We start from the raw sequence: 18973 nt of genomic DNA on the forward strand, positions 1-18973 counted from the left end.
TTAATTCCTTGTAGAGCTCTATGTTTTCTATGCATTTGTTTTCTTTATAAAGAGTTTTCTTGGTGGGCATCTGCTGGAGTTCAAAATCTTCTTGCTCTGAATCTCACAGGAGTCAAAGAAGAGAATTTATTCAAAGCCTGTATCTGAGATTATCAAATATCTGATATTTAGCTTCAAGAAGTAAACAAGTTGTTTGTGTTTTGAATGAGGAAAACATTTTCTTCCTATGAAGCTCTCAGAGGAATTCAGTAAATCTTTGCACAATGGATTTTGTAAGTGTCCATAGAAGTTTAGTGGTCCTATGAGAAGTACAGATAACAGAGGGGAAAAAAGGGGGGGGGGGGGGGAGCTCTATAAAAGCATCTGAGCATCTAAAGTGGAGATCTATCACCTCTTTCCTCACTTTATGATGGCTTAATATTTAGCCCAAACTTCCCAAAACAAGTCTGATTAATGATCTTTAAAGCCTGATGCACCACCACTGCAGATCCAGCCTGTAACTGAGACTTTGAATACCAAAGCTAGAGGTTTGTCTTCTAAGTAAGCGATATCTGAGCCACCAGGAAAAAGGACAAAGCTTTGTAGGAACACAGTGGAAAGTTGCTTCCCAATTTTACCTAGCTATTGCTTTTCTTATGTCTTGACCAGAGAGGGACGTCTGCCACCTTTTAACCTAAGCAAGATTGTAAGTGTTATTACCGGACATGCTGCCTACAACATCGATGGCTCTTGCTAAAGCTGTATTAAAAGGCAACACGGCAGTAGCTCAAATTAACTGCATATTATGCAATGCAGCATTTTAATTTCTTGAATCATTTTAAAATGTGCGGCTCTTAAATTTTACTGGGTTCTTTGTCATTGGGAAAGGTACACGGGTGAGTTCAATTTTGCCTTCCTGTACCATTATTTTAATACCTCAGGTTTATAACGTTACAGTTTTGTTGAGGCAGTGGTTACTGCAGCTTCATGCTGGTGCAATATAGATCAGGTACTAGGCTTTTTTTCTACCTTTTATTTTTCCTCAGGCTGAATGATTTCCATTTCTCTCTTTATTTGTTCATTCCCTGAACTGTCTTTTGTCCATTTTATCTGTTTAAAGTGGCCCAAAACCAAGGGCTCAGAGAAACTTATCATCGGTTTACTTGTGTTTGTTTACCCCTGAGCACAGGGCTGATACATACATTAAGATGTGTGAGTGCTGAAGCTTGTTTTATTCGCTCCTTGCGGCTTATTTCGAACTAGCCCCTGGTTCAAAGTTTCCTTTCTCATACTTCACCTTTGTGCCCAAATTACGAAGCTGGATCAGCAGTTCCTATAATGACCTTTGCCATTTCTAGTTTTGAACAATTGATGCAATTGTGCATTTTCTTGTAACACCGGTACAGATAAAGACATAAAACACTGCTTATATCTCTCCCAGGTTAATTATTACACTACACAGCCCAGTCAGAGCAACACCACGCAAGAAAAAGTGAGATAAGGAATCCTCCCTGGTTTCTAAAGAACTGACAGTTCATACCCACACACCTGCTTTCCTAATCTCAGTTCGCCCCTCTGCTTTCCATGGTGAAATATTTCTCAAAAAAGGAGGAAAATAGCTGTACCCATCTATTTAGCTACATTATCTCACTGTCTGCCCAAGTAATCTCCCAGATTTATGAGAGGTGGTAAGATTATTATTATTAGGAACACAATAGAAACATAGATATTAAGATTTTGAGCATTATCTTGTCCTAGATGATTCTTAAACATGCAGGAACGTAGTATTTATTTCCACGGAGCCCAGACAATGAATTATCTAAACTTTCGATAAAATCTGGTTTTGTGACGCAGTATGCTATTACCTGTCACAAGCAAAATGAAACAAATTGTTTTCACTGCCTCCGAGAAGAAGCACACTTGAGTAACTCCCTCTCCATCCCCGTGCCATCGCTGTTGGGAGGGAGCGCTCACCCAAGGCCGAGGAGCGCAGCCTTTCGACAGCTGCCAGGAAGGCAGCAGGACGCCGAGCAGCTCAGAGCTTCCCAGCTCCAGCCCGACCGCCTCCCTCGTCTGAGGGCTGCGGTCCAGCTCCTCCCGTGAGGAACATCAGCCCTCTGGGAGGCGGGGATGCAAGGCCAGGCCCAGCAGAGCTGTGTCAGACACGGCCTGGGAGGAATGACTTTGCCACTTGGGCTCTCCCCATCGACTTGCCCTCAGGACTTCCACAAGTCAGTTCGGTCAGTGTTGAAATCGCCCTTTCCGAACCAGGCTGCGCTTTCTGGCAGTCGCCATTTTCACCTCAACGAGCCTGCTTCCCCCACCAGCCCACCCCCTCCTCACTGGAATTGAGGCTGTGAACCTGCTCAGCAAAACACCAACAGCCTTTGGGAAAGATGGACCTCCAAAAAAGAACTGAGTTTGATCATAATGAAAAATATATATTCATACCTTCAACTAACAGAAGCCCTTGAACTTCCAGGCAAGTTTAAAAATGAGCAACAACAAATCATTTGGATTTGTTAGCTAGAGGCCTTCTCCTTTCCTCCAGCTCTGTCTCTGCTTGCTAGAGGATGGATTTATGGCTTGGAGTTGTACTAAACTGAGCACTCTGAAATAGACAACCATATCAACCAGGGATTTTCAGTGCGGGATCGCAACACACAGCAAAATATACAACTGAAGTATGTGTGGTGTTCCTCTAGCTATGAAGACAGGAGCAAAGGAAAGCACTCCTGTGTCAGAGGATCTTCTCTCCCCATTTGCGTCAAGTTGAACTGGAGAGTCAAATCTGGCTGGAATAAAAATGTCTGTATGGCAATTTTTTTTTTAAGACCATCTTAATTTATACTGAATTTTGATTACATTTTCTCTCCCATGCATGAAAGAAAAAGGAAGAAGAAAGGTGGCAGGAATTCTGCATCTCCAGAAAACTGGCAGTACTGCGACTACTGTGTAGTTGGGACATTCCCTTTGCAATGGTTTGCTTCTCCAGTAGATAATTTGACATTTAAAATTGTTCCAGTGACATTCTAGTAAAACTATAAGGAGCGATATAATCAAGCCAGATGCTCTACAGTTCAAACTAAGTTCAAACTAAAAAAAAATTAAACTAAAAAAAAAACACTCCTATAAACCAACATCCAAAATTATTTCTTTTTCCCTATCAAGCAGTGTTATCAAGGAAAGGTCTCCAAATCTACCCTAGAGCCATGCCCCATAGAAGGCAGAGCTTTGAAATAATTTTTTTTTTTAGCTGTTTCTGGCATATGGTGAGATGGGGTAGTACTGGAAACAAGGACTTTTGGACTTTTGAACAAGACCTTTGGACTGCTGAATGTTGGCCGTATGTCCTGTAAAAATAAGAGAGACCCAAGGCAAGAGCAAAAGGCTAGGAACCAAATTTGAGGTACATCGCAAAAATGAAAGTGGAAGTTAATTCACAGACCTCATAGATGGCAGGACAGAATCAGACAAATCTTACAGGGAGTTGAAGACACTACATGAATGCTCGTTATACTGAGTTAACAATGACATCAAACTGTTACAGAAAAGACGGCTCTCAGCACCTGGGCATCAGTGTGAAAATCATCAAGTTTAAAGATACCAGTGAGATTGCACAGGACAACTGACTGCCAAAAATGTGCAAGCTCATTTGCAAGAAGTAACAACGCTAACCCTCTTACCTGCTTCCAGTTCTTGTGCCTAAACATACGATTACGTCATTAGCAACATATAATCATACTGACATTTAATATAAAAGAAGTATTTAAGACAGCACTTTTAAACTCATTGAAAGTCACTGTTTGTGGTTCAAACATCAATTTGACAAACTTCATCCTTCAATTCAAATTTCCCAAAATCATGCTGAAACGTACGGCGCTGTTCTTCTAACAAGCAATTCCTGAATTGCCTCACCATGGTATTGCAAGAAAGCTCAGAACAGAGGTTTTGGTATTCCTCATCTCTCAGTTTTTTAAGTTTTATTTGATACCTAGATAATATAAGCCAAAGGCATCCTCTTTGCCATAATGAGCACACAAAGATAACTTCTAGCAAATACATTCCTAGTTTTCCTTAACCACTGTTCAAACTTCCAGCCCTCAACGCATGTGAAATACCATCTTTTCTAACAATTTTTGTTTCATTACACAGTAACTAAAATCATCCAGACAAAGATGCGTGCCAGAAACCTATTTTGATTACTTTACAATGATGCAAGTCAAATTTAGCAGCTTTGTTTAAAACAGGCAAAAAACCTAGAGGGATCAGTTTCATATAACTGAAATGTGTAGTTTTCTTTAGGATAAACTAACCCTCAACTCATCTCTGGTATTTGCCAAAGTGATCAGGGACAGAAGGCTATCTCAGAAGATTGTTTTTCGTTTGTTTATATAAAGACTGTTTTCTCTGTTTAGTGCATAACAAACAACATTGATCAAAGAGGCTAGTAAACCCTCACATTTAGTGTCATGATTTGCTATGCAGCCTGGAGCCACATATATATTTTTACCGTGCCTTTTTAACATTCCCTAAACACTGACTGATTTAAATTCTGGCTGAGAGCTGATACCAATCTCTCCTGGATTTTTTAGTCTTGAAAAACAAAAAACATTTGCTTGCTATGGCAGAGTGATTTTTTTTTCCATTTGCCCACAATACAGATTTGGAATATGTACCAAAAAATACAGGTAGGTTTGTGGCTGTTTTTTGATTGGGGCAGTAGGTATGTGTAGCACGTACAGCTTTTATCAGGTGACTACATGCTGGCATTGACGATATTGAACTCCTCTTCACACAGGACTGTGCTGGAATACAATTTCTGCATTTCGTGAGTAAAAAATTATCCCAATGAAAGGAAGGAGTTAGGGTCTTCCTGATTATAGCCAAGTCTCTCCTACCACTGCTGCTGGAGTAAATAATGTATTATTTGAGTATTTTACAACTCTGTAATGGAATAGTTCACAGAAAACAAACATGACATTTCTCTGAGGAAGATCCCTCCTACCCTCTTCTTCCCCTCAGACAATCTTCATCTCCATCCTTCCATCCTATTTGTGAATTCTAAAAAATTGAGCAGTGTTTTTCAAGAAGCAAGTGCAATAGGGCAGTAGCTCTCACCTTCGTTCTGTGACACGAATATACCTTGACTACATAGAGCAGTGATTAAAGAGCAGTGATGTGACTTCAGAGACTCTTGTCCCATGTTTCCATAATTGAATCTTCTCCTGTAAGGTGCTGCCTTCTTTCTTGGAAATAGAATATTTCCACTCCAGGGAATCCCAAAATATTTGGGAGCACTACCGCCCATTTTTTTTTTTTTTGGTTGCAAGTATGCAGACCTTGTATCCCAACGCACAGGATATTTCTTGTATAGAACTGGATTTGCCATGTCCATCAGCTTTGTCTTTGACCCCTCCCCTTTTCCCTCCTTCCCCCCCAAACAAAAACACATGTCAAGTAATGTGATCTCTCTGCAGGAAAAATTACAGTAGCATGATGTTGAAAATTGCTCTGTGAATGAAAGAACAATCATACCTCTTGTATTTACTGGCCACTAGCCATCTCTAGCATTGTGCAGCAAGAAGATGAGAGTCATTTGTCAAGACACCAAAAACACCTGAAATTTAATGAACATGTTCATGTCTTCCAAAAGCCACCAGAGAAAATTAAGCACAGCTCACCTTTGTAACAGAATCAAATGCCCCTCTTCTGTTCCTTACTAATGCAGCTGGGCACATGCGAGTGGGTTTATTTATATATGAAATTTAATACACGAACCCGCACAAATTAACAGGAATAATTTAGCACCCTGGCAATAACAGGGTTATAATTTTGCTTAAATGTGTGTATGCATGCACACAGTAGAATTTTAATTGTCTGCTACAGGTGTACAGATCAGGTTGACTAGAGCAAATACTGTGCCCTCACCAAGCCATAGAATAAAACCAGAAAGCAATCAGCTGCACGAAAAGTAGTATCTTTCAATAACATCAAAAAGATTAACACAGAACAGTATTAAAAACTTGGTCTTGCAAGTGCTCTGGGGAGTAAGAAATAAATGGCGGCACATTTATTGATCTTCCTTAAACTCTGAATCTCCACCTCCAGAACCTATTTCTGTAGGTGATAATTAAACTGTCCTGCTTCTATGGCTGCTTTATTCTTTAATAGTTGAGCTATCCAAAGGAAATAAGAAAGAATATCAAAGCCTATGGTGAGTGCCCAAGTCTCAAGCACCTCTGAAAACCTTTATGGAAGTGCCCCACATCTGCTACACCAGTTCTGGCTACTTCTTGGCTGCTGATTTTGCTCAGAGTATTTTTTTTTTATTGCTTGTTCCAATTACCTTACCCCACAGATACAAAGCACCTGTTTGGGAGAGCAGTTAAACCCACTGACAAAGCTGCATGAGGGCTATACATTATTACACAGCTCCGCTGTGCTGCACAGGGGCTTTGGCACACCTGCCCCAGGAACAGCTCAGAAGCAACTTATTTTGCGCCAGTTTTACTCTCCTGTCAGACATGTCTTGTGGCAGTGTTCCTCCCAGACCATTGCCATTAACCATTTATTTCTCCTAATACAGATTCTCGTATTACTGCATGGGTGAAGTGAAAAACAACTACAACATCAGATCATACTCTGACTTACAAGAAAGGAAATCTGAACTAAACAGGTGTTTTTATAGTTTAGGTTGATCAGACTGACCTGTAAGTTTGGTAATAAGACTAATATTGTGGTAATTTCCTCTTCATGCAACTGAACTGAAATTGTTTCTGAATAGTCTCTATAAACACATCTATCACTGGTTTTGGTTATGCTTTTTAAGAAACAAATATAACATGGACAGAAAAATAACATTCACGAACTAAAATATTTAAACTGACCTAAAAAAGTCTGATTAAGCATTCAGTCTTTCCAGTGATTCAACAATCCTATAGGAAATAGATCTATATTCACAAAATATAGTGTTTTGTTTCAAAGACATGTCATGCATCATTGCATATACTGAAAACATTAAATTAGTGCATCTTAATAGCCAGTCACATACACACACAGAGGATACTTCAAAATAAACACCACTCATTTGAATAAAAAATATACTTCCAACAACAGATTTTCTCTATTAAATCCATGTTTATTGCTTAAGTTTTATCACAGTGGAGATTAAATTATGCTTAATCATCCGGTCAGTGCTTTTGTACCTTCTTCAATACCAAAAAAAACATTTAAACCAAGTCATTCATACACTCGAAGTCTTACTACCATCCCACCATTCATCGCCTCTGTGTGCTCCTTTAGTTGCCACAAACTGTGAGATTGTAAAAAGGTATAGCTAATAGACTTATTTGTAACACCATTTTCTTCAAGTATTCAGAAAGCAGTACAAGTAGCCGTACTGCATATTAGAAACATATCCGTACAGTTATTTATTGCTATAGAATAGAGGCTCCTGATGGAATGGTAGTGAAATATTGCATCACCGTGTATGAAGATGATCTCAGCACTCTGTTAGCATCGCAACTTTTCCCGTGTTAGTGAACAACACTAAGTAAAATGGGTTTCCTTCCTTCCTCTTCCAGGCATGGGATTTTAAACTACAAATAAATAAAGCATACACTCACAACGTGTGTAGTGCAAGTTCCAAGTAAACAGAATGACATGGAAATAAACGCATAGTTGCCAACTCTGGTTCGGCAGGGCCGTGATAATAATGTTATTTATCTTTTTTAACGCCCAGCCTCCCCACCCTCGGTTCGCACCGCACCGCTGCAGGAGTCCTGTGTCAGCTAGAATGATTGAAAGAGATTGTTGCAGAGAGGGGCCGGCCGGAGCAGGGGATGGGAGAGACGGCCACCACAGACCCGGTGCTCGCTGGGCTGGGCTTGGCCTCGCGCCTCCTGCCTGGCCTCGAGCCAGAGGCCGGTGGGCAGCCTCCTGCCCCGCGGTCGCAGAAGTGACATTGGCAACTACGGGAAACATGGATTGCGCGGCCCAGACTAAGAGAAGGTAATAGTTTTCCAGATACAACCATTCAAAGAGAACATCTACAACATTGTGATTTAGAAAAAAAAGTAATAGTAATGAGAATTAATAGGAAAGACATTCAACTTGTAGTGTTTTCCTGTTTGCTCGTTTGCTTCCCAAACCTCACACGGTGGTTTGATTCTGCACTGCTCTGGGCCATTACGAAACATTCTGCATTAAGCACAGGGTGGATTTTTTTTTTTGGTTTCATTTTTTTTCTTAATTATGCATATCTACTTCCCACACAGCCAGATTTTAAACTGAAATAAAACTCCCTAATATTTTCATGGCATAAATTACATATGCAGAGAAAGGCAACAAATACAATTTTGTATAAATTAAGAATTAAGACTTATTGTAGGCTTGCTCAGTACCCTTCTCTCTGAAGTACTGGTAGTGAGCAGAAGAGTCATGCAGCTTATCAGAAAAGATAGTACACATCTTTACCATTTTTCTTCAGTGCTCATTTTAAGATTTATTTTTTTTTTAATATCTGTGTTCTCATTCTGCAACTTACTATTTCTTGCAAAAGCATCGGGAATTTTTTTTAAAAAAACAGCAGTCTTATACATGTTGAGCCTTCAACAAATGAAACACAGCTAGCACTAAGTTCTCTCTGCTAAAAGATGGATATATTAAAATAATAAAAAAATAAAAGGAAAAAACTCTGCAAATAAAAAGAAACCTTTCCTCATTTGGGACACACATTTAGCTTTTAAAAACTGAAAATTCATAAATACGATCATCATATAACTTCAGAGAATTAAGGCTTCTAAAAACTTCAGTGCCAAAATAACCTCTCTGCATCAGTATTAAGAATAAAGTATCTTCTATTTTAGGTTGTGCTTGCTTTTCTTTCTTTTTTTAAAAAAGACTTTCCTTAGTTCCATAGAATTTTGTCACGTAATATTACATACTGTAGGGGAGTGTTAGAACTGCTTATTGACGTTTTAAGTAGTTAGACTAAGTTACAGCGATAAAATTTGATTACTGATCTGATTCATTACTACTTTACATGGGGTGGTTGGCTCATTTCACCTTTTTTTCATGCTTCATGTGGCCATTTCTTCTATACTTGCCATTTGGTATCCCATTCTGGTAATGTCCATTAACAGTGCTATGTTCATCATCTGACCAAAGATGTTTGCTTTTTTTGCGGATAAATTTTGTTAGCCTGGCCAAAACATAATAAAATAAGGCAGCACCCACTAGTACAACAAAGGCAATATCCAGTAAGAAATACTGATAGAAAGAGATGCTGTAAACAGCGGCACGTAGATGTTGCGCTCCGTTGTGACGGAGGATATAGTTAATCCAGTACACAGTCCGGTTAACAGGATGACCGGGTTGGTCTTTGTGAATTTCAGACAGCCTCTGGGCCCGTTGCCTGTAGCTGTGTGAAAGAAACAAAGAAAATGGAACAAGGTAAAAAGCACAGCCAGCGCTCTGAGCAATGCAAGCCTGTAAACACATAAATATACTCTAGAGGCCAAAGCATGTCGTTTACTGCGGGACTCTCACAACCACCCACATTCAGAGGAATATACACAAGGGATGACCTCTCTGCATCAGTCTTTACAGCTCATAGACAAAGAATTACTAAAAATACAGACCTATGGATGAGCCAGGTTGAAATCCACCCTTCTGCAACAGGCCTGTAGAAGTGATGAAGAACCAAACTGACCTGCTGACAGACGGGAATCCTATCTAATCTCAGATGAACGTATTTGCCCTTCCCACTTGAAGTGGCAACATACCCTAACACACCGCTTCCTCATGCTATTGTGCAACTGTATTAATAGGGAAACAGAACAAAGTGAGAATCTTGGTTTGGGTCTAGAATTCCTCTTAGGTCTTGAGTTCAGCCTAAAACTGATTTTTCATAATGGGCTGCCCCCAGAAGCTGATCACATCAAATTCCTTCCCTTCCCACTGCTGCAGGGTCGACGAGTTATTTGTGCAGGACGTGCCTTTATACTAGGGATAATTATACAAGAAAAAGCCAAGGCAACTGATGCTACCAAGATGACTTCAGCAACACTCCCCTTCACTGAGATTCTACTGCTAATGAACTCATTTCATACAGATTTCTCCTTTTCCAAGTCAAGTGCTACTTAAAAACTTTGCTCCCATGAGAGCAAGAAACATTGTCTTCACTATACTCTAAAAATGTCTAGTAATTTAATAAAAGAAGCGAACAGCTAAAACATCACTTTTTTTAATCCAGAGATAGTCTGTATTTAAAAGATTGTAAATTGACTGTCCTCCTACTTTAATATTACTGAGCAAATTGATTTGATGGGATTAGAAGTAGTTACAAAACCCAGTTCATGAGCTTGTATTTATTCCACCTGAATGACAAAGAAAAGTTACAGAAAGGCTGGAGCCCTCATTCATAATAATTTGTTGCAATGATAGTGTTCTAACAAATGGCCCCCATGACCCCAACACATATATTACTGGCCAGAAGACAAAGAGTTTGAGGTTTTGGTTTTGTCTTTTTTTTTTTTTTTTTTAAAAAGTCATGGGACTTTAGAATAGTCACTTCTTTGAGTACCTCTACATTTTCAGCTACAAACCAAACACGTGACCTGACAATCATATAGGTATATTTTCCCACAAGCCTCCCTAGGAAGCATAACAGACTTAAATACACTATTGTGGCGTAAATCAAGACACAAAAAGAGGTGTTGGTCTACAACAAGAAGCTAGTCAGGCCAGGTGTGTTTCTATAACCTTGCTGTCCTTCCCATGGCATCTGTCACAACGACAGAAAAGCAAGGCAACTGAGTTTTGGTATGCTGATCAGTGACCTTGGCATCTACACAGGAACACGTTCAGTTGAGTAATCTTGTGAAATGGGGACAACTATCCAAAGACTCGCCCCAGCTGTACACACTATTAAGTCCCAACACAAACTTTTCCCCTTGCGTGAAGGCTCTGCATATACATATCTAACCCATAACAGTAACTTACAACAAAAGCAAGAAACAATCACTCATTCCATACCTGGGATCATTAATAACTTTCACTAGTGCTTCATACAATTCACTCTCAGTGACAGTCTTCCAGTTCAACAATATTCCCATGCCTTTGGCCTGCACTCGGGTCATAGTATCGTAATGGTCTCCAAAAAGGGGAATTCCCACCACCGGGACCCCATGGTACATGGTTTCAAAAATGCTGTTCAAACCGCCATGACTAAGAAAAGCTTTAATGTTAGGGTGACCTGGAAATAGAAGAGGCATGAAGACAAAAAGAAACTTTTACATCTCCTTAAGGTAAAGTTATTGAAGCAAATGGTACAATACATTTATCACTGTGTTCCTATGACTCCAATTCAGGAACGTAGAATGAATCCAATTTGTTCTGAAGTTCCCCTCCACTTAAACTCACTCTGCAGAAATTTTGCATGCATTAGATTATTTCCTTATATACAAATCAAGAGGAAATGGCCAAGAAAAAAAATTCTCATGTATACAAGTTGTGTAGAATTACTAATGGATTAATTAATACACTGTCTACTCCTGAGTAACTGCAGGCGGTGACTACAACTGTTATTTACCTATTTAGCATTACAAATGAACCAGGGAGAGAGCATTTTTCCTCATTGTTCATATGAAATACAAGCTATTTAATGACAGGACAACTCATGTTGCATTCTCTCTACAGCTTCACATGCTTTACTTGAGGCTAGCAAGATACAACAATAATGACAGCAAAATACTACTACTACGCAATGGAAAAATGAGACTGCTTCAGAGCAATTTAGTAACCAAAACAAATCTACCTGGTTTAGAAGTCATTTGCCTAATCATTACATTATGATAAATACTCTGGTTGACATGCACGTACGTTGACGCGCACACATTCTTAATGCATTCATCAGCACTCATCGTAGTACAGGAGTTAATTTGCAAACACAAATAGGGATCCCAGAGACAACACCAAGCATTCTGCAGTCCCTAGGATCCAAAATATTCAGCTACATTTCAACACAGGAAGAAGGGAAAGAAAAAGTAAATACATACACCCTAACAAACTTTACCAAAAGATGAAAGAATATCAAGCTTTAGCTCTCCATCTGAGAACTCAGTATCTCAGGATAGTTAAACAGAAAGGTTGTTATCAGCTTGCAACACATTCCAAGTTTCTCTTACAGATTTCATTGGAGAAATATATATTTTTTTTCTAATTAATATCAATAATAAACGTGTATCAGTATGTTCAGAGTCTGAAGACTTGTTTTGGTGTGATGTGAACAAATTTTCAATGTCTGGTTTGATGATTCTTTCACGAAGAGACCAGTGAAGACCATACCACACTTCTTCATGACCAAGAAATTAGTAGTTACAGTCATCGGTTACCTAAAACAGCAGATTCTAGAGAACTCCTACTTATCCTTTATGATTATTTTTTATTTTGAACTGCATACATTGCATACAAGATTATGCATAGCAAATGCTCCTATTATTAAGCTAAATAGGCTTTGGAATAACTATGCTTTTGCTACTCAATTGACCAAAGAAAAAAATGAAGTTGATACCAGGTAAAGAGAAGTAACATCTGAAAGGTGTTTCATTTCATCATCTTGTGTGAATTCTATGTTCTTGCTCTGTGACTTGTATTACAATGACTGCTATTTCAGTAGAATGTTGTTGGTTGTTGGAAGAGCAAACTGAACTTGAGTGAGAATAATCAAAGTATCATCGTTACAGATACTCACCAAGAAGGTCGTTTTGTGGTAACCATTCTATAAGCTTTGTATTGTTGCCTAGATTCCTTGGTTTGTTTCCTGAAAACCTAAAACAATAAAATCAAATTAAAGCTAAGTTATCAAAACCTCAAAAATTGATAAACTCTAAGCAGAGAATCAAACCAAATGATCCATAAGAGCTGAGCACATTTCTAGTTACACAGAGATACCATTTACTTACCATTAAAACAGCCTCAACCAAAATACTATATAATTAATAACTAATAACTTGAAAATGTTTTTTTCATCATTCCATTTCCTTACAGCCTGGTTCAAAATTCAATGTTTTCTATTTACATAATGGCAATGCAGTTATTTCTAAAAATGTATACAACTTACCATGGTGACTGACAGAAGGTTTTATAACCTCTGTGGCTCCAAGTTCGTTACTTTACTAAAAACACTGATTAGCACTACATAACTCCACCGAGAACATCCCATCAGCACAAAAATAATAAGCCCTATTATCATTAACACAAGGCACTCCCTTTCAGTTAGCCTGTTTCTTATAGCTTTTAAGAACCGACACCATCTCATTTTAAGAGAAATTAATACTACATGGAAAGGAAAGGGTGACAGCTCAGTTTATGAGGCGAGAAGCTACTGGTAAAAAAAAAGTTGAGATTAGACTGTAAGGTGCATTTCTGTTACTTGCTCACCTGCCTGAAATCTAATGGAAATGTCTTGGTCACCTAAGGTTGTTGGAAAAGTTTTATGAACAGAATACATCCTCAAACTGATTTACACATCATATACAGTTTATATGTAAATTAAATATATTCTAAACAAAATAAAGAGGGGGAAATAACAGTGACTAGAGAATTTCTTAGTTTGACAGCTCCATCAGAAGACTTAAAAATTCTCCTGGTTATTAGACAGCATTAGAACTGTAACTTCATAGAGAATCACCTACAAATTCCCAATTACTTGAACCATATAAAATATATAAGCTATTTAGAGAGACATGTTAAAAAAAGGCAAATTCCTGACCTTATGTAAAAGCAGATAAACCACATTACTGGTTTTGGCTCTAACTAGTATCACATAAGCAGAAGAATATAAAGAACTGCAAAGATTTCCTTGATTTGGCATCCTGATTTAAGAGTTACAAACAGTACTACCTTTCCTATTCTGAGGAATGCCTAGTACAAAAACTACCTGCTTCCAACACAGATCCTAGATGAACAACCTGAAGAGCAGAAGAAACACTGAGTAAAACTGGACTAAATTTCATATTTAGGTGTCTAATTATGGATCTCAAATTCCCACAGATCTGACAGAAAGCCACTTGCTCAGCTCTCCCAAAGGCCATTGTCTTGCACCTAGTCCCAGAGACATCTTCCCATCGCATGAATCATGCTGGAAAGAAACAGCGTTAGGTTTCTTTATCCAAAAAGCCCCTCAACAGATAATAGATGATAAAAACAGAAGAGATGGGAGAAGTGGGGGAAAAATGTTGCACAGACTGCTAATACAACTCTGAAAGTTCAGCAAGAACAGCAGTCAAACCATTGACCTGATGAAGTGTTACTTGAAAGCCAATGGCTCACATGTGTTCCTCCGAATTACACTCCAGAGTGATGCTACACGTGAAACAGAGCTGGCTAAGGACAGTTGATCCTGCATTTCTACATTAAGTTTAAGGAGCTGCTCAAGATGTTTTACAGCCAAAAAATCTTACTGATTCTTACTTCTGCAGATTTTTCTTCCTCTGATTTCTCACAGAGAAAGACAAATAAAAGGAGCAATTTTGAAAGTCCCTGGTTTCAGAGGATGGGGGGAGGAAAAGAAAGTAGGAAGGTTGGCAGGGGGAGCAAGCCTTGAATCCTTCCTTCCTAAGATTGTATCAGCAGAATGTCATTCTCACTCCCCACAGGGATTTCTTTATCAGAAGTGATGAGAGCATGTCACAAATGTTATAACCTCAGAAACTCTTTTTGCTGTCCCCAGTCCTTCTAGGATATGAACTCAGCACAGGCGTATATAACCTATGTCTTATCCTGCCACAAAATCGTTGCTCTTGCTTGTTACCAGGGGAATACAGCACTTCTATATAGACCATCTTTCGAAAGAGTCAGGTCCTCTGTGCCACCCAGACTGCCTGAATTTCAGATTCTGCCTCAAATACAACTCTAAAGATGGCACAATAGGAAGTGACTGTGCTTCAAATTACCCCAAGTACATCTGCCATCACACTTACCTCCAAATAACTCTCTGAGGCAGTCTTCCCAGCGCATCTGCTAACTTATTTGCTATGTCTTCTGACAGATATTTCACTCCAGCTCCAAATGAGACAAGGACAAAGCCATTTTCATTAGCACCATTCACCCATGTCTGGAGATCCTGTTAAAGCAAGATTTGTATTGAGCACTGTAGAAGCACAGGTGTTTACCAACTAAATAAACAGAAACAGATGAAATAAGCATTGCTTAGCACAATCATTTGTTGGTCCCTGGTTACTTCATAAGGCAAGTTTCAAAAGTCAAACATTTTGGAAATTACAAAGTACAATGACTCAGAATACAAGGTATAGGCTATGAACATCAAAATTCTGCCAGGTTTGTTTTAGCTTCCATATTAACAACTAACTAACTTCGGAGACAATTTCTTATCAGTTGACATACAAGTAAAAAAAGAAAAAAACGCTGCATTTTAACACAGCAAAATATAAATAGATCTTGTAGGATCAGCCTGGTTGCAAAACACAGTAAAAACATGAAGTCAGGGACTCAACTGTTTGACCTCTGTCCTTAAAGACAGCGAGAGTTTATTTTTTATTTAATTTATAGAAAAATAATAGAACACAACTTGACAGAACCCAGAGCCTTCAAAAGGCACCCGCAGGCATCACAGTGGTCCAGCCCCTGGCCCGAAGAGAGGAAAAGCAAGCAAGAGAGAACTGCAGCAGCGTTGGTGCCAGCCTTCTGGGTGATGAATGGATCCCACAGAGCACTGTCACCTCCACCCACACATCAGCTCAGAAGCGAGTTACAATGCCCATCTGGCACGAGGGCAGAGGTTTGAAGTGGTGAGGAGCACCCATGGCCTGGCACCTCCAAGTGACCTCGGTCTCCGCAGAAGTTACAGGAGAAATTTCCCCTGGGCTTGAAGCAACCAACAAGCCATAAAGGTAGCCTGAACCTAACTGGCACATGACACTTCAGGGCTGGTACGCTTACCCACAATCCAGCCCAAATCCTGCTGGGCACCTGAAGGGCCCGGGGCTTTGCTGCACTAAAACCACGCTGCGCTGGTCCAGGCGCAGGTAATTCACCCACGGCTACTGCTTCAGGCAAACACAGTTAAGTTACACAGGAGACGACAAAATCTGAACCCCGGGGCTGACTTTGTGGAAGCAGGGTTTATGTAACTGATGAAAATGCAAGCCAGCAGATGCGACTACCTAACACCACCGGGACGGCAGAGCTCTGCAGAGTCAGAGGAAAAACCATCTTAGTGTAGTAGATGGAGCAGAGCTGCAAGCTAAACAAGTCTCCAACACAAGAACAATGTCATTGGGCTTCCGAGAAAAAAGGGGGGAAGGGGGGGGCAAAAAAAGGTCCAGTGTACCCTTTGCTTGTCAAAACCAATTCAATTTCTATTTCTAAATCAACTGTTCACAGTGGAAACTAAGAAAATTATACCACTGACCTACAGATATGTCAGTCTGACAAAGAATATCTTATTTTTCCCAGGATACGGTTTAATCCTAGTCTCATCCAAACTAAACATAAGCCCGTTCAGCACCAGTAGAGCAATAGGAAATGAGTAAAAGGAAAATTAAGCACTTGGTTCACAATGTGCCTCTTGTCCCGGTAATAAATAGCGGGCCAGACAGTAATAGGGCAATGCTGCACTGTCGTATCTGGGTGCGAAACCACAAAAACTAGCAGGCGCAACAAAGAACCGCACATCGGACTGGGATTGTACACTAGCCCAGTTATGCAGTGAAAAAAGGGATTTCCATTTTCTCTAGAATCCATGCTTCTTCATTTTTCTTCATCCTCTTCCAGTGCCCTTTCTTTTCTATTTTTTTTCCTTTGTCTGCAGAGGGAGGGGGAAGAAGGGAAAGGAGAGGGAGGAAAGTGTCTGTGACCTGCCTCAAAGCTGAATCATTTATTATTGGCTACGCTTCTGGCACAGAAGTTTCCAACTGGTTTTGTGATTTAAAGTTTGTCCTTGAATTTTACTTAAGGACCTAAGGCATGCTCCAAATGTAATTATATTATAGTCGCGTAGCGGTTCAGCTACTTACATCTTGAGCTATTTCCTATCTGTTCTTTAAAGCTAAAAAAAAAAATCCACTTTTGCAGGCTCCAAGATAAACTTTTCTGAAAAGCAATTGCCTACTATGCTCTAAAAGACATATCTGTGCCCGTTTGTAGTATTTCATCAAGTTATATTCCAGGAGCTGAAGTCACCTATTATGAGGTGGACTTTTTTAGGCTCGCTTGTCTCCCAGCCCCTGCGTACCCTGCATTCCCTTTGGTAGGCAGGTTGCAATTTATTTCCTAGGATGTGCTTTTAGTATGACTAATCTTTTGAGCTGGAGTTCCTTGTGGCATTGAAAATATAAGACAAAATACAAATTAGATCTGCTGATAAGCTCCCCAGCTACTATCAGCTTAAATTTAAACCAGGTCCTTCCTTTGGAAGACAGCAATGCACATACAAAGCCCACATAAATTTGCTGTGATGATGCATTGCAAGCCCCCCAGTCTCGTAAAGCCCTAAAACCTGGTGTCCCCTGGCACCCCAGAAGTGCCCCACAGCATGCCAAAGATAACCTTGGTGTTTCTGAAGGTGTGGAGTTCTGCCTGGGACAGACGATGAGCCCGCAGGGAACTGGCAGACGAGGGTTAGCAGAGCAGCACGGGCTGCAGGGTCTACGAGGAAGAAGTGTGAGGTTTGCTTCAGACAACTGGAAGGAGTCTCTTGAGATTCCCTGGTCTTCACAGGGGACTTAACACACACCGATACCTGCTGAAACCTGGAGGTTTCCTGTGCCTTGCTGACAACTTCCTGACGGGCTCAAGAAGCCAGTGAGGGGAGACACTCCATCAGACCTCATCCTTACAGAGGAGGAGGAACTGGACAGGAGCGTGAAGGTCAGGGCAGCCTCGGCTGCAGTGACTGTGAGATGGAGTTAGCTGTTCAGGACACTGAGAAGACAAGGAAGGCAATAACAGGATCTCCTGGACTCCAAGAGAGCCAGCTTCGGCCTCTTCAGGAAGCTGCTTGGAAAAAAAAAGTGAGATACAGCCCTGGAGAGAAGAGGGGTTCAGAAGACCTGGTTGATAGTCAAGCATCACCCCTTCCAAGCTCAAGTCCAGCTGGAAATGTGTTTGCTTTAAAAAGATAAAAACACAGTACCCAGCACTACTGCTCAAGTATTTCTCATTCAGCACCAGAAATTCCTATCATTACTTACGCTTGGTCAGACATGGGGTTTCTACTAGGGATCAGCCCGTTCCAGCTCAGATATGGCTCCCAAGGCCACCGCTCCTGCTCCCTTGTGCCTAATTAGAAATTCCAGGAGACTCCACAACTCTGTGATGCACTCACATAATTAGAATTATATGTCATTACGCATACAGCGAGGACGTGTGAAGTATTTCCTTGTCATGGCATTTCTAAAACAGCATTTGAAAAGCCCCATGTCTATAACACAGCTAATAGAATTACAATTCTCAGTACTTAATAAGTATTGAATAACGTAGGAAGTAAAAAGACTTTACGTCGTACCATGGCATTAGAGTCACCCTACAAACAGGCTTTTGCATTTTATTACTGTGCAACAGTAATAAAGCAACCTGCTTTATGTTATTACAACTCACTTCACGGCCAAATTTTTGTAACCCTTCCCTTTGAAACACGTCCCTGGTTCAACAGGACATAGCATGCAATAAATGTATAAACATTACGAAAACAGTCTTTCCACTGAGGAACTTAAAATCGTGTCAGGTCAGACAAGAACCTGCCATCAGGCTCCAGCAGAACAAGTGTTTGCTGTCTTAAGTAAGATTATAAAAATTAACAGAATTGGTTCATTTTGTGTGAATTGCAGCGTTTTGAAGGGACAGGTGAAAACGGGTTTTGCCATGCTTCGAGCTGAGCAGGTGCGGACCAACTCAGATCCTACAGGGGTGTAACTGATAAATGCAAGTACAACTGGCAGGGGACTCAGCTCAGAGGAACAGCCTACAT

General features: G+C 40.1%; 1 protein-coding gene across 2 annotated transcripts in view; it reads right to left on the minus strand.

The window, feature by feature from the left end:
• Positions 1 to 7099: 7099 nt before the first annotated feature.
• Positions 7100 to 18973, minus strand: part of UGT8 (UDP glycosyltransferase 8) — a 44413-nt gene continuing 32539 nt past the window's right edge. For both annotated transcript variants that reach the window (XM_080591248.1, XM_080591247.1), the window contains exons 3-6: positions 14967 to 15109; positions 12737 to 12813; positions 11020 to 11239; positions 7100 to 9403 (exon numbers count right to left, since the gene is read on the minus strand). In XM_080591248.1, coding sequence (XP_080447374.1) covers positions 9040 to 9403; positions 11020 to 11239; positions 12737 to 12813; positions 14967 to 15109 — 804 coding nt within the window. In that variant the 3' untranslated portion in view covers positions 7100 to 9039. The remainder of the gene's footprint in view (positions 9404 to 11019; positions 11240 to 12736; positions 12814 to 14966; positions 15110 to 18973) is intronic.

This window comes from Anser brachyrhynchus (genome assembly GCF_964034855.1).
Source record: "Anser brachyrhynchus genome assembly, chromosome: 4".
NCBI classification, from domain to species: domain Eukaryota; kingdom Metazoa; phylum Chordata; class Aves; order Anseriformes; family Anatidae; genus Anser; species Anser brachyrhynchus.